This window comes from Mustelus asterias, chromosome 3 (assembly GCF_964213995.1).
Source record: "Mustelus asterias chromosome 3, sMusAst1.hap1.1, whole genome shotgun sequence".
NCBI classification, from domain to species: Eukaryota; Metazoa; Chordata; class Chondrichthyes; order Carcharhiniformes; family Triakidae; genus Mustelus; species Mustelus asterias.
Window position 1 is genome coordinate 86,613,444 of NC_135803.1, and position 16,683 is coordinate 86,630,126.

General features: G+C 45.3%; 1 protein-coding gene across 3 annotated transcripts in view; it reads left to right on the plus strand.

Annotated features, from left to right (window-relative positions):
- The first annotated feature begins 11,911 nt into the window (after positions 1-11,911).
- The window catches only part of pfas (phosphoribosylformylglycinamidine synthase), a 314,140-nt gene continuing 309,368 nt past the window's right edge, over positions 11,912-16,683 (plus strand). The window contains exon 1 of one of the 3 annotated variants that reach the window (XM_078209284.1): positions 11,912-12,012. Coding sequence is in view for 1 of the 3 variants with exons in the window: in XM_078209283.1 (XP_078065409.1) it covers positions 14,659-14,661 (3 nt within the window). In the remaining 2 variants the exon portion in view is untranslated. Of the gene's footprint in view, positions 12,013-14,641; positions 14,662-16,683 lie in introns of those variants that run through there. The other 2 variants (XM_078209285.1, XM_078209283.1) reach the window with 2 other exon arrangements.

Below are 16,683 nucleotides of genomic sequence, written 5' to 3' on the forward strand. Positions count from 1 at the left end.
ACCTCTGACATCTGTCCTATATCTATCACCCCTCAATTTAAAGCTATGTCCCCTCGTGTTAGCCATCACCATCCGAGGAAAAAGGCTCTCACTGTCCACCCTATCCAATCCTCTGATCATCTTATAAGCCTCTATTAAGTCACCTCTTAACCTTCTCTCTAACGAAAACATTCTCAAGTCACTCAGCCTTTCCTCATAAGACCTTCCCACCATACCAGGCAGCATCCTGGTAAATCTCCTCTGCACCCTTTCCAATGCTTCCACATCCTTCCTATAATGCGGCGACCAGAACTGTACGCAATACTCCAAGTGCGGCCGCACCAGAGTTTTGTACAGCTGCAACATGACCTCATCGTTCCGAAACTCAATCCCTCTACCAATAAAAACGAACACACCGTACGTCTTCTTAACAACCCTATCAACCTGGGTGCTGACTTTCTGGGATCTATGCACATGGACACCGAGATCTCTCTGCTCATTCACACTACCAAGTATCTTACCATTTGTCCAGTACTCTGTATTCCTGCTCCTCCTCCAAAGTGAATCACCTCACATGTTTCTGCACTAAACATAGATAAGATGCAAGACTGGGCGGAGAAGTGGCAGATGGACTTCAACCCAGATAAGTGTGTGGTGGTTCACTTTGGCAGGTCGAATAGGATGAAAGAATATAATATTAAGGGTAAGACGCTTGGCAGTGTGGAAGATCAGAAGGATCTTGGGGTCCGGGTTCATAGGACGCTCAAAGCAACGTCGCAGGTAGAGGCTGTGGTTAAGAAGGCGTATGGCATACTGGCCTTCATCAACAGAGGAATTGAGTTTAGAAATCGGGAGATAATGTTGCAGCTGTATAGAATCCTAGTCAGACCCCACCTGGAGTACTGTGCCCAGTTCTGGTTGCCTCATTACGGAAAGGATGTGGAAGCCACAGAAAGGGTGCAGAGGAGATTTACAAGGATGTTGCCTGGATTAGGTGGCATGCCTTATGAGGATAGGTTGAGAGAGCTAGGTCTTTTCTCCTTGGAGAAGCGAAGGATGAGAGGTGACCTGATAGAGATGTATAAGATGTTGAGAGGTATTGATAGAGTGGATTCTCAGAGGCTTTTACCCAGGGCTGAAATGGTTGCCACAAGAGGTCACAGGTTTAGGGTGCTGGGGAGTAGCTACAGAGGAGATGTTCGGGGTAAGTTTTTCACTCAGAGGGTGGTGGGTGCTTGGAATCGGCTGCCGGTAGTGGTGGTGGAGGTGGATTCGATAGGGTCTTTTAAGAGACTTTTGGATAAGTTCATGGAAGTTAGTAAGATAGAGGGTTATAGGTAAGCCTTGTAGGTAGGGACATGTTCGGCGCAACTTGTGGGCCAAAGGGCCTGTTTGTGCTGTAGCTTTTCTATGTTCTATGTTCTTAAACTCCATTTGCCACCTCTCAGCCCAGCTCTGCACTTATCTATGTCCCTCTGTAAACTGCAACATCCTTCCGCACTGTCCACAACTCCACCGACTTTAGTGTCATCCGCAAATTTACTAACCCATCCTTCTATGCCCTCATCCAGGTCATTTATAAAAATGACAAACAGCAGTGGCCCCAAACCAGATCCTTGCGGTACACCACTAGTAACTGAACTCCAGGATGAACATTTCCCATCAACCACCATCTTTACAGCTAGCCAATTTCTGATCCAAACCGCTAAATCACCCTCAATCCCATGCCTCCGTATCTTCTGCAATAGCTTACCATGGGGAACCTTATCAAACGCTTTACTGAAATCCATATACACCACATCAACTGCTTTACCCTTATTCACCTCTTTGGTCACCTTCTCAAAGAACTCAATAAGGTTTGTGAGGCACGACCTACACTTCACAAAACCGTGTTGACTATCCCTAATCAAATTATTCCTTTCTAGATGATTATAAATCCTATATCTTATAATCCTTTCCAAAGCTTTGCCCACAACAGAAGTAAGGCTCAGTGGTCTATAATTACCAGGGTTGTCTCTACTCTCCTTGAACAAGGGGACAACATTTGCTATCCTCCAGTCTTCTGGCACTGTTCCTGTAGACAATGACGACATAAAGATCAAAGCCAATGGCTCTGCAATCTCCTCCCTAGCTTCCCAGAGAATCCTAGGATAAATCCCTTCTGGCCCAGGGGACTTATCTATTTTCACACTTTCCAGAATTGCTAACACCTCCTCCTTATGAACCTCAATTCCGTCTAGTATAATAGCCTGTATCTCAGTATTCTCCTCCACAACATTGTCTTTTCCCAGCGTGAATACTGATGAAAAATATTCATTTAGTGCCTCTCCTATCTCTTCAGACTCCACGCACAACTTCCCACTACTGTCCTTGACTGGCCCTAATCTTACCCTAGTCATTCTTTTATTCCTGACATACCGACAGAAAGCTTTCGGGTTTTCCTTGATCCTACCTGCCAAAGACTTCTCATTTCCTCTCCTGGCTCTTCTTAGCTCTCTCTTTAGGTCCTTCCTGGCTAACGTGTAACTCTCAAGCACCCTAACTGAGCCTTCACATCTCATCTTTACATAAGTCTCCTTCTTCCTCTTCACAAGAGATTCAACCTCTTTAGTAAATCACGGTTCCCTCGCTCGACCACTTCCTCCCTGCCTGACAGGTACATACTTACCAAGGACATGCAGTAGCTGTTCCTTGAACAAGCTCCACATTTCAATTGTGCCCATCCCCTGCAGTTTCCTTCCACATCCTATGCATCCTAAATCTCGCCTAATCGCATCATAATTTCCTTTCCCCCAGCTATAACTCTTGCCCTGCGGTATATACCTATCCCTTTCCATCGCTAAAGTAAACGTAACCGAATTGTGGTCACTATCACCAAAGTGTTCACCGACCTCCAAATCTAACACCTGGCCTGGTTCATTACCCAGTACCAAATCCAATGTGGCCTCGCCTCTTGTTGGCCTATCTACATACTGTGTCAGGAAACCCTCCTGCACACATTGGACAAAAGCTGACCCATCTAAAGTACTCGAACTATCGCTTTTCCAGTCAATATTTGTAAAGTTAAAGTCCCCTAACAACTACCCTGTTATTTTCGCTCCTATCCAGAATCATCTTTGCAATCCTTTCCTCTACATCTCTGGAACTTTTCGGAGGCCTATAGAAAACTCCCAACAGGGTGACCTCTCCTTTCCTGTTTCTAACCTCAGCCCATACTACCTCAGTAGACGAGTCCTCATCAAACGTCCTTTCTGCCACCGTAATACTGTCCTTGACTAACAATGCCACACCTCCCCCTCTTTTACCACCTTCCCTGATCTTACTGAAACATCTAAACCCCGGAACCTGCAACAACCATTCCTGTCCCTGCTCTATCCATGTCTCCGAAATGGCCACAACATCGAAGTCCCAGGTACCAACCCATGCTGCAAGTTCACCCACCTTATTCCGGATGCTCCTGGCATTGAAGTAGACACACTTCAAACCACCTTCCTGCCTGCTGGTACACTCCTGCGACCTTGAAACCTTATTCATGACCTCACTACTCACATCCTCCTGTACACTGGAGCAACAATTCAGGTTCCCATCCCTCTGGTGAATGAGTTTAAACCCTCCCGAAGAGCATTCGCAAATTTCCCCCCCAGGATATTGGTACCCCTCTGGTTCAGGTGAAGACCATCCCGTTTGTAGAGGTCCCACCTACCCCAGAATGAGCCCTAATTATCCAGGTATCTGAATTCCTCCCTCCTGCACCATCCCTGTAGCCACGTGTTCAACTGCTCTCTCTCCCTATTCCTCTCCTCGCTAGCACGTGGCACGGGTAACAAACCAGAGATAACAACTCTGTTTGTTCTAGCTCTAAGCTTCCACCCTAACTCCCTGAATGTCTGCCTTACATCCCCATCCCTTTTCCTACCTATCTCATTGGTGCCTATGTGAACCACGACTTGGGGCTGGTCCCCCTCCCCCTTAAGGACCCCGAAAACACGATCCGAGACATCACGGACTCTGGCTCCTGGGAGGCAACACACCAGCCGCGAGTCTCTCTCGTTCCCACAGAATCTCCGATCTGTCCCCCTAACTATGGAGTCCCCAATGACTAATGCTCTACTCCTCTCCTCTCTTAGCAGTGTGGGAATGATTCATCTGAGAAAGGTTGGATTATGGGAGTGTGGTACTGTGAGAGGAGAAAGAGTGAGGAAGTGTGGCACTGTAAAAGGTGTCAGAGGGAGCGAGTGTGGAACTGTGAGAGGAGTATGAGTGAGTGTGGCACTGAGGGCAGTAGGAGTGAGAGAGTGCGGCACTGTGAGAGGGATGGAAGTGGGGGGCGTCACATTGTGAAAGAGATAGGGCTGAGGGAATGTGGCTCTGAGAGAGATACGTGAGAGGGAATGTGATATTGTGAGATGGGTTGGTGTGAGGAAGTGTGGTAGAGCGTGTAGATTGGAGTGAGATAGTGTGGTACTTTGAGAGGAGTAGAAGTGATGGAGTGCAGGAGTGTCACACTGTGTAATAGGCAGGAGAGAGGTGATGTGGCACTCGAACGGGGTAGGAGTGAGGGAATGTGACACTATGAGATGATTAGGAGTGAGGGAGTGCGGCACTGTGAGAGGGCTCGGAGTGTGGGAATACTTCACCTGCCCTCTTTCATAGTGCTGCACTTCCTTACCCTTATAGAGTCATAGAGGTTTACAGCATGGAAACAGGCCCTTTGGCCCAACTTGTCCATGCCGCAATCCCAATTGCCCACATTTGGCCCATATCCCTCTATACCCATCGTACCCATGTAACTATCTAAATGCTTTTTAAAAGACAAAATTGTACCCGCCTCTACTACTACCTCTGGCAGCTTGTTCCAGACACCCACCACCCTCTGTGTGAAATAATTGCCCCTCTGGACACTTTTGTATCTCTCCCCTCTCACCTGAAACCTATGCCCTCTCGTTTAGACTCCCCTACCTTTACTCTTACCCTCTCATAGGGCCACACTCCCTCACTACTGCTCCTCTTACAGTTCCACACTTCCTCTCTCCTACCCATTTGCCCACAAATGGCTATTCCCAATCCACATTCCCCAGTTCCTGTCTAATTTGGATGTCCTTATCCATGACTACCTGAAATCTTCTGGAATTATGGATACTGAGTCCAAAATGCTCCTCACTGAAGAGTGAGAGTGTGTGGCGCTGTCAGAGGGATAGGAGTGAGGGAGTGTGCAACTCTGGGAGAGTAGGAGTGAGGCAGTGTGACATTGAGGGATATAGAAATGAGGGAGTGTGGCACAGTGAGAGGGATAGGAGTGCTGGAATGTGGGACCGTGAGAGAGGGAGGAGTTAAGGAGTGTAACAATGTGATCTGGCTAGCACTGAGGGAGCGTGGTATACAGAGAGGAAGTAGTGAGGGTGTACGGCACTGTGAGAGTCATAGGAGGGAGTGCGGTACAGTGTGAGGGGTAGGAGTGATTAAGTGTGGCACTGTGAGAGGAATAGGAGTGAGAGAGTGTGCAATTATGGGGGATAGAAGGGAGCATGGCACTATGAGAGAGATTGGGGTAAAAGAGTGCGGGACTGTGAGAGGGGTAGGAGTGAAGCAGTGTGGCACTGTCAGATGGGTCAGAGAGAGAAGTGTGGAGTTGTAGGACGAGCAGTGGTGAGGGTGTGTGGCCCTGCGAGAGCTGTAGGAGTAAGGAAGTGTGGCACTGTAAAAGAGGTAGCAGTGTGGGTGGATGGCATCGAAGAGAGGGGTAGGAGTGATGGAGAGTGGCACTGTGGGGGAGGTAAGAGGGAGGAACTGTGGCACTGAGATGAAGAATAGGAGTGTGAGACTGTGAGATAGATAGGAGTGAGGGAATGTGACACTGTGGGATGGGTTGCAGTGAGGGGTACAGTGTGGTACAGTTTGAGGTGTTGGAGTGAGGGAATGGGGCATTGTGAGGGTGCAAGTAGTGTGGTAATGTGGCACTGCGAGAATGGTAGGAGTTAGGAAGTGTGGTACTGTGAATAGGGTAGGAGTGTGGCACAGTGAGAGGGTTAAGAGTGTGGCAATGTGGCACTGTGAGATTGGTAGGAGAGAGGGAGTGTGGCACTGTGAGAGTTGTAGAAATGGGGAGGGTATGGCACTGAGAGGGGTAAGAGTGAGGGAGTGTGCAACTATGAGAGAGGTGGGGTTGAGGCGATGTGACACTGTGGGTGAGGTAGGAGATATAGTGTGTGGTATTGTGAGTGGGCTAGGAGTGAGGGAATGTGGCACTATGAGAGCAATAGAAGTGACAGAATGTTGCACTGTGAGTTGAATAGGAGTGAGATACTATGGCGCTGTGAGAGTGATAGGAATGAGTGATTGTGACACTGTGAGAGGGGTAAGAATGAGTGAGTGTGGCATTGTCAGAGAGATAGGAGTGAGGGAGTGTGCAACTGTGGGAGAGGTAGGAGTGTGCTTTAAGACTTCCAGCACCTCCTTCTCTGTAATGTGTACCCTCCTCAAGACATCATTATTTATTTCCCAAATAAACCAAGTGATTAAGTGTGACACCGTGAGAGGAATAGGAGTGAGGCAGTGTGACACTGTGAGAAAGATAGGAATGACAGAAGGTGGCACAGTGAGATGAGTAGGAGTGAGGGAATGTGACACAATTTGAGAGAGGTAGGAGTGAGGCAGTGTGACACTGTGAGAAAGATAGGAGTGGCAAAGTCTTTCATGTGGGGCCTTGGCAAGGTCCGACATGGGAGACTTATAAAGAAGATAAATTCATACAGGATAATTTGATAAATTGGATTCAAAACTGGCTCAGTTGTAGGAGACAAAGGGTGATGACAGAAGGCTGCTTTAGCGACTGGAAGCCAGTGTCCAGTGGCACACCGCAGGGATCTGTGTTGGGCTCCCTATTATTCATCATTTATATAAATAACATTGATGACTATGTGGGGCGGGGGGTGGGGGGGGTGGAGGGGGGGTGGGGGAGGGGGTAGCATTGGTAAGTTTGCGGATGACACAAAGATTGGATGGGTGGTTAAAGTGAGGCGGAGTGTCTTGGTCGACAAGAAGGTGTAGATGGAATGGTCAAATGGGCTGATATGGGGCAGATGGAATTTAACTCTGAAAAGTGTGAGGTGATCCACTTTGGAAGGAGTAATTTGACAAGAGAGTACTCAATGAATGGTAGGACACTAGGGAGTTCTGTGGAACAAAGGAACCGAGGTGTTTGTCCACAGATCTCTGAAAGCGGAAGGGCACGTTAGTAGGTTGGTGAAAAAGGCATAAGGGACACTTGCCTTCATCAATCGGCATAGATTACAAAAGCAGAGAAATCATGTTGGAGTTGTTTAGAACTTTGGTGAGGCCACAGCGAGAGTACAGTGTGCAGTTCTGTTCGCCACATTGAAAGAACAAAGAAAATTACAGCACAGGAACAGGCCCTTCGGCCCTCCAAGCCTGCACCGACCATTCTGCCCGATTTAACTAAACCCCCTACCCTTCCGGGGACCATATCTCTCTATTCCCATTCTATACATGTATCTGTTCAGACGCCCCTTAAAAGTCACTACCGCATCCGCTTCCACTCCCTCTTCTGGCAATGAGTTCCAGGCACCCATCACCTCTGTGTAAAAAATCTGCCTTGGAAATCTCCTTTAAACCTTGCCCCTCGCACCTCAAACCTGTGCCCCCTAGTAATTGACTCTTCCACCCTGGGAAAAAGCTTCTGACTATCCACTCTGTCCATGCCTCTCATAATCTTGTCGACTTCTATCAGGTTGACCCTCAACCTCCATCGTTCCAGTGAGAACAAACCAAGTTTCTCCAACCTCTCCTCAGAGCTAATGCCCTCCATACCAGGCAACATTCTGGTAAATCTTTTCGGTACTCTCTCCAAAGCCTCCACATAGGTAGCACGGTAGCACAGTGGTTAGCACTGCTGCACGGTAGCACAGTGGTTAGCACTGCTGCACGGTAGCACAGTGGTTAGCACTGCTGCTTCACAGCTCCAGGGTCCTGGGTTCGATTCCCGGCTTGGGTCACTGTCTGTGTGGAGTTTGCACATTCTCCTCGTGTCTGCGTGGGTTTCCTCCGGGTGCTCCGGTTTCCTCCCACAGTCCAAAGATGTGCGGGTTAGGTTGATTGGCCAGGTTAAAAATTGCCCCTTAGAGTCCTGGGATGCGTAGGTTGGAGGGATTAGTGGGTAAAATATGTGGGGGTAGGGCCTGGGTGGGATTGTGGTCGGTGCAGACTCGATGGGCCGAATGGCCTCCTTCTGCACTGTAGGGTTTCTATGATTCTACATCCTTCTGGTAGTGTGGCGACCAGAATATATTCCAGATGCGGCCTAACTAAGGTTCCATAAAGCTGCAATATGACTTGCCAATTTTTAAACTCAATGCCCCGGCCGATAAAGGCAAGCATGCCGTATGCCTTCTTGACTACCTTCTCCACCTGCATTGCCACTTTCAGTGACCTGTGCACCTGTACACCCAGATCCCTTTGCCTATCAATACTCTTAAGGGTTCTGCCATTTACTGTATATTTCCGATCTGTATTAGACCTTCCAAAATGCATTACCTCACATTTGTCTGGATTAAACTCCATCTGCCATCTCTCTGCCCAAGTCTCCAACTGATCTATATACTGCTGTATCCTCTGATAGTCCTCATCGCTATCTGCAAATCCATCAACCTTTGTGTCGTCCGCAAACTTACTAATCAAACCAGTTACATTTTTCTCCAAATCATTTATATATATTACAAACAGCAAGAGTCCCAACACTGATCCCTGAGGAATGCCACTTGTCACAGCCCTTCATTCAGAAACGCAGCCTTCCACTGCTACCCTCTGTCTTCTTTGACCGAGCCAGTTTGGTATCCACCTCGCCAGCTCACTTCTGATCCCATTATCGAATGATATGATTGGATGTGGTGCAGAGCAGATTCACCAAGATGCTGCCTGGGATGGAACATTTAAGTTTTGGAGAGAAGTTGCGTGGGGTTGGGTTGTTTTTGTTGGAGCAGACAAGACTGAGGGGCAACCTGAGCGAGGTGTGTAAGATTATGAGAGACATGGACAGAGTTGATAGGGAGCAACTGTTCCCCTTAGTTGAAGGGTCAGCCACAAGTAAACATAGGTTCAATGTGAGGGGCAGGAGGTTTAGGGGGGATGTGAGGAAAAACTTTTTTACCCAGACAGTGCTGATGGTCTGGAATGTGTTGCCTGGGAGGGCGGTAGAGGTCGGTTGCCTCACTTCTTTTAAAAAGTACCTGGATGAACACTTGGCCAAAACATTGAGGGTTATAGGCCAAGTGCTGGCAGATGGGATTCGGTGGGAGTTCAGGTATTTCTAATGTTTCGGTGTGGACTCGATGAGCTGTAGGGCCTCTTCTGTGCTGTATGGTTCTATGATTTTATGACAGAATGTGGCACAGTGAGATGAGTAGGAATGAGGGAGTGTGGCACTGTGAGAAGGGTAGGATTGTGGGTCTGTGAGAGAGGTAGGAATGAAGGAGTGTGACACTGTCTGCAGTTGATTTAAATTGTTTTACTTCTAAGCTATCCATAACTTCCTTGAATAACTTTGATGTAAAATTTGATCCTTGATCTGATTGTATTTCTGTAAGTAGTCCATATCCGTAAAAAAAAGTAACTTCTCGACAATCCTTTTAACTGTAATATTGTTTAATGGAACGGCCTCTGGAAAGGAATCTGGCACCTTTTCAATCAACCCCCAACCAGGCTGTATATTGTTTTGCACCTCTTTCATTTCAACTGGCCTTTCCTTTACCACTTTAACAAACCCCATTGGCTTATTCTCTTTTACCACATATGTCTTCATAATGCTTTTCTTAAACCACCAATACTGTGACTTTGCGTGGCCTAATTTATTATAGTGAAAACATCTGAGGCTTTCCATTTCTCTTCCACCCTCCTGTATTTCCTTTTAACCTGAGGTATATTGTCTTTGTTACTTCACACAAGATCTCCTTTACCATTACCACCTGAGGATTTCTCTTTTCCCCAGTTTCTATCCCTCGTAGGTTGAAATTGATGTCGGAAGCCAAACTTTGATTTATGAACCAATTCAGTATCATCACACTGTTCCTGCAATATTATCAGAGCCCACAGTCTTTGCAAAATGCAGTACTTTCAGTTGTTTATTGATGTCATGTAGACTGAATTGAATTGACTGAAGATTGGCATCTGTGATGCTGGAGATCTCCGCAGAAGGTTGAGATGGATCATCCACTTGACATTTCTGGCTAAAATTGCTGCGCTTGCTTCAGTTAAAGTTTATTTATTCGTCACAAGTAGGCTTACATTAACACTGCAATTAAGTGATTGTGAAAATCCCCTAGTCACCACACTCCTGTTCGGAGAAACTAAGGGAGAATTTAGCACGGCCAATTCACCTAACCTGCACATCTTTGGACTGTAGAAGGAAACCGGAGCACCCGGAGGAAACCCATGCAGACACGGGGAGAACCCGCAAACTCCACAAGTGGCCCAAGCCGAGAATTGAACCCAGTTCCCGGCGCTGTGAGGCAGCAGTGCGAACCACTGTGCTGCCCCTTCAGCCTTGCCTTTTGTATGGATGTGCCTGGTTCTATCATTGAGGATGGGGATATTTGTGAAGCCTCCTCCTCTAGTGAGTTGTTTAATTGTCCACCACCATTCACGGCTGTATGTGGCAGGACTGCAAAGCTTAGATCTGATCCGTTGGTTGGGGAATTGCTTAACTCTGTCTATTACTTGCTGCTTATGCTGATTGACATGCAAGTATTGTAGCTTCATCAGGTTGACACTTCATTTTTAGGTATGTCCAGTGTTGCTCCTGACATTTCCCCCCTGCACTCTTCATTGAACCAGGGTTGATCCACTGGCTTGGTGGTAATGATAGAGTGGGGGATATGTCAAGTCATGAAGTTACAGATTGTGGCTGAATACAATTCTGTTGCTGTTGATGGCCCACAGTGCCTCATGGTTGCCCAGTGCCACACCCCAAGATAGAAGTTCTTCTCAATGTGAAGATGGGACTTTGTCTCCACAAGGATTGTGCAGTGGTCACCCTTACTGATACTGCCTGAGTACCAACTCTCGGGAAACTCCATATTTCCCTCCAAACAACAACAACAACCGTTCACCTCCTGTTCTGGAGCAAAATTTCTTGTCCATGCGGCTGTTGTCAGTTTTAAACCTTCAGTTCAATCTTGGTACAAGTCTCTTATTTGTCAGCTTATTTAACACTACCTTCCTGTTAATGAACACATTTCACAAACAGAAAAACCACAAGTCAAACTTTTCACCTCGGAACCCAGGTGACTGAAACAATGTGTGACTTGAACAAATCCCTGAGTAACACTGGAATACAAAACAACACATCGTTCCCCTGTCCAATTCTCCATTCAGTGCGCTTGATGGAGGAGAGCTATCAGCTCCTCCCAGCCTGTGTGCATTGACTCAAATCTGACTTGCGGGCTGCGCCTCCGTGGCAACAAGGACGCTGTCCCAGTGGCTTCTGCGCCTGTGCAGTGACCCAACGAATCGTGTTTCAGCAAGTGGACCAGGCAAAGCAACGAGTGAGTGAATCCCTTCCCACACTCATCTGACCTGCTGACCCACCAGCGAATTCATCAGTAACTACAATGATTAGATTTTGTGGTTAATCAAGTCAGGAATGAACATTGCTGATCAGGGTCTATTTCTGCTGATGTTACGAAACTCCAGCCTACTTATAGATGTTCATATTCTCGATAAAAGTCAAATAAATCAGCTTTATGTTAAAAAAGAAAAAAAAGAAACTGAGAGAAGCCGCACCTTCACCAACATGGAGGGGATACAGAAGAAAATCTCTCCTTCACCGACGCCAGAGGATCGTCGCTCCTTTACCAACATGACGCTAAGGACGTCTGACCAATTGAGGGTCTCATTTCCCGTGACATCATGGACCTTCCTGATTGGGGAGGAAGTTGCTTCTGCACGTGTGGAACTGGAGTGGAGACAGAGCAGCAGAAGGAGAGATACACGGTGAATGTCGATTATAAACCCAGAGAGAGGGTGAGTCAACTGAGAATGTAGGTTTATAAATCCATAGAGTGAGGGTGAGTAAACTGAGAATGTAGGTTTATAAATCCATAGAGTGAGGGTGAGTAAACTGAGAATGTAGATTTATAAATCCATAGAGTGAGGGTGAATAAACTGAGAATGTAGGTTTATAAATCCATAGAGTGAGAGGGTGAGTAAACTGAGAATGTAGGTTTATAAATCCATAGAGTGAGAGGGTGAATAAACTGAGAATGTAGGTTTATAAATCCATAGAGTGAGGGTGAATAAACTGAGAATGTAGGTTTATAAATCCATAGAGTGAGAGGGTGAATAAACTGAGAATGTAGGTTTATAAATCCATAGAGTGAGGGTGAATAAACTGAGAATGTAGGTTTATAAATCCATAGAGTGAGGGTGAGTAAACTGAGAATGTAGATTTATAAATCCATAGAGTGAGGGTGAATAAACTGAGAATGTAGGTTTATAAATCCATAGAGTGAGAGGGTGAGTAAACTGAGAATGTAGGTTTATAAATCCATAGAGTGAGAGGGTGAATAAACTGAGAATGTAGGTTTATAAATCCATAGAGTGAGGGTGAATAAACTGAGAATGTAGGTTTATAAATCCATAGAGTGAGAGGGTGAATAAACTGAGAATGTAGGTTTATAAATCCATAGAGTGAGAGGGTGAATAAACTGAGAATGTAGGTTTATAAATCCATAGAGTGAGAGGGTGAATAAACTGAGAATGTAGGTTTATAAATCCATAGAGTGAGGGTGAATAAACTGAGAATGTAGGTTTATAAATCCATAGAGTGAGGGTGAATAAACTGAGAATGTAGGTTTATAAATCCATAGAGTGAGAGGGTGAATAAACTGAGAATGTAGGTTTATAAATCCATAGAGTGAGGGTGAATAAACTGAGAATGTAGGTTTATAAATCCATAGAGTGAGAGGGTGAATAAACTGAGAATGTAGGTTTATAAATCCATAGAGTGAGGGTGAATAAACTGAGAATGTAGGTTTATAAATCCATAGAGTGAGGGTGAATAAACTGAGAATGTAGGTTTATAAATCCATAGAGTGAGAGGGTGAATAAACTGAGAATGTAGATTTATAAATCCATAGAGTGAGGGTGAGTAAACTGAGAATGTAGGTTTATAAATCCATAGAGTGAGGGTGAATAAACTGAGAATGTAGATTTATAAATCCATAGAGTGAGGGTGAGTAAACTGAGAATGTAGGTTTATAAATCCATAGAGTGAGAGGGTGAATAAACTGAGAATGTAGGTTTATAAATCCATAGAGTGAGGGTGAATAAACTGAGAATGTAGGTTTATAAATCCATAGAGTGAGGGTGAATAAACTGAGAATGTAGGTTTATAAATCCATAGAGTGAGGGTGAATAAACTGAGAATGTAGATTTATAAATCCATAGAGTGAGAGGGTGAATAAACTGAGAATGTAGGTTTATAAATCCATAGAGTGAGAGGGTGAATAAACTGAGAATGTAGGTTTATAAATCCATAGAGTGAGGGTGAATAAACTGAGAATGTAGGTTTATAAATCCATAGAGTGAGAGGGTGAATAAACTGAGAATGTAGGTTTATAAATCCATAGAGTGAGAGGGTGAATAAACTGAGAATGTAGGTTTATAAATCCATAGAGTGAGAGGGTGAATAAACTGAGAATGTAGGTTTATAAATCCATAGAGTGAGAGGGTGAATAAACTGAGAATGTAGGTTTATAAATCCATAGAGTGAGAGGGTGAATAAACTGAGAATGTAGATTTATAAATCCATAGAGTGAGGGTGAGTAAACTGAGAATGTAGGTTTATAAATCCATAGAGTGAGGGTGAATAAACTGAGAATGTAGGTTTATAAATCCATAGAGTGAGAGGGTGAATAAACTGAGAATGTAGGTTTATAAATCCATAGAGTGAGAGGGTGAATAAACTGAGAATGTAGGTTTATAAATCCATAGAGTGAGAGGGTGAATAAACTGAGAATGTAGGTTTATAAATCCATAGAGTGAGAGGGTGAATAAACTGAGAATGTAGGTTTATAAATCCATAGAGTGAGGGTGAATAAACTGAGAATGTAGATTTATAAATCCATAGAGTGAGGGTGAGTAAACTGAGAATGTAGGTTTATAAATCCATAGAGTGAGGGTGAATAAACTGAGAATGTAGGTTTATAAATCCATAGAGTGAGAGGGTGAATAAACTGAGAATGTAGATTTATAAATCCATAGAGTGAGAGGGTGAATAAACTGAGAATGTAGGTTTATAAATCCATAGAGTGAGGGTGAATAAACTGAGAATGTAGGTTTATAAATCCATAGAGTGAGGGTGAATAAACTGAGAATGTAGGTTTATAAATCCATAGAGTGAGAGGGTGAATAAACTGAGACTATAGATTTATAAATCCATAGAGTGAGAGGGTGAATAAACTTTTTTTATTCATTCGTGGGACATGGGCGTTGCTGGCTGGCCCCATTTATTGCCCACTCCTAGTCGCCCATAAGGTGATGGTGAGCTGCCTTCTTGAATTGCTGCAGTCCATGTGCTGTCGGTTGACCCACAATGCCATTAGGGAGAGAATTCCAGGACTTTGACCCAGTGATGGTGAAGGAACGGTGATATATTTCCAAGTCAGGATGGTGAGTGGCTTGGAGGAGAACTTGCAGGTGATGGTGTTCCCATGTATCTGCTGCTCTGGTGCTTTGAGATGGAAGTGGTCATGGGTCTCAACAGACTGAAAATATAGATTTATAAATCCATAGAGTGAGAGGGTGCGTAAACAGATTATAAATTCATAAATCTACAGTGAGAGGGTGAGTAAACTGAGAATATAAATTTATAAATCCATAGTAAAAGGGTGAGTAACTGAGAATATAGATTTATAAAGGACATTGGTCGAGTGTTGAATGAATGCTTCACACCTTCCTTCACCCAAGAGAATGAGGACAATGGTATGGAATTCAGGGAGAGAGACTGTGAAGTTCTTGAGCAAATTGACATAGGGAAGGACAAGGTATTGGAGGTATAGGCAGCCTTAAAAGTGGATAAATCTCTTGGTCCAGCTGAATTGTGTCCTGGACTACTGTGGGAGGCAAAGGAGGAGATGCAGGGGCTCTGATCCAAATTTTCAATTCCTCTCTGGCCACGGGTGAGGTACACACAGTAAGAAGTTTCACAACACCAGGTTAAAGTCCAACAGGTTTATTTGGTAGCAAAAGCCACCAGCTTTCGAAGCGCTGTTCCTTCAGGTGAGTGGGATTTCAGTTCACAAACAGGGCATATAAAGACACAAACTCAATTTACAAAATAATGGTTGGAATGTGAGTCTTTACAGGTAATCAAGTCTTAAAGGTACAGACAATGTGAGTGGAGAGAGGGTTAAGCACAGGTTAAAGAGATGTATATTGTCTCCAGCCAGGACAGTTAGTGAGATTTTGCAAGCCCGGGCAAGTCATAGGGCTGACAGATAGTGTGATATGAACCCAAGATCCCGGTTGAGGCCATCCTCATGTGTGCGGAACTTGGCTATCAGTCTTTGCTCAGCGACTCTGCGCTGTCGTGTGTCGTGAAGACCACCTTGGAGAACGCTTACGCGAAGAACAGAGGCCGAATGCCTGTGACCGCTGAAGTGTTCCCCAACAAGAAGAGAACACTCTTGCCTGATGATTGTTGAGCGGTGTTCATTCATCCATTGTCGTAGCGTCTGCATGGTCTCCCCAATGTACCATGCCTCGGGACATCCTTTCCTGCAGCGTATCAGGTAGACAACGTTGGCCGAGTTACAAGTGTATGTACCGTGTACCTGGTGGATGGTGTTCTCACATGAGATGATGGCATCCGTGTCGTACCTCATGGGTAGTTTGCTGCAGACAATGGTCTGTTTGACCATTGGACACACGCATCTCCATCAAGGACGGTCACCTCAGCACTTCACTGTACTGCAAGCCCACGGATAACCTCACGATGCTCCACTTCTCCAGCTTCCACCCTAAACACGTGGGTCAGCATGGGGAAAGATCCGGGGGTGATGCCAGACAACTGGAGAACAGCTCATGTGGTTCTGCTATTTAAGGAGGGTTGCAGAGGTATATCAGGGAACCACAGACCAGTGAGTCTCACGTCAGTGATAGGGAAACTATTAGAAACTTCTAAAGGAGAGCATCCATCTCCACTTGGAGAGGCAAAGCTTGATCAAGATAGTTAGAATGGCTTTGTCTGTGGGAGGTCATGCCTAACAATTTGAATCTTTTGCGGAGGTGACTCGGTTGTAGATGAGGGTAGTGCAGTCGATGTTGTTTATATGGATTTCAGCAAAGCCTTTGACAAGGTCCCACATGGGAGACTGGCAAAGAAGATAAATTCACATGGGATACATGAGATAATTTGATAAAGTAGATTCAAAATTGGCTCAGTTGTGGGAGAGAGGGTGGTGACAGAAGGCTGCTTTAGTGACTGGAATCCAGTGTCCAGAGGATGGTGACGGTTTGGAATGCACAGCCTGGGAGGGTGGTAGAGGTGGGTTGCCTCACATCCTTTAAAAAGTATCTGAATGAATACTTGGCACGTCATAACATTCAGGTCTGTGGGCCAAGTGCTGGCAGATGGAATTAGGTGGGAGTTCATGTGTTTCTAATGTGTCGGTGTGGACTCAATGGGCCGAA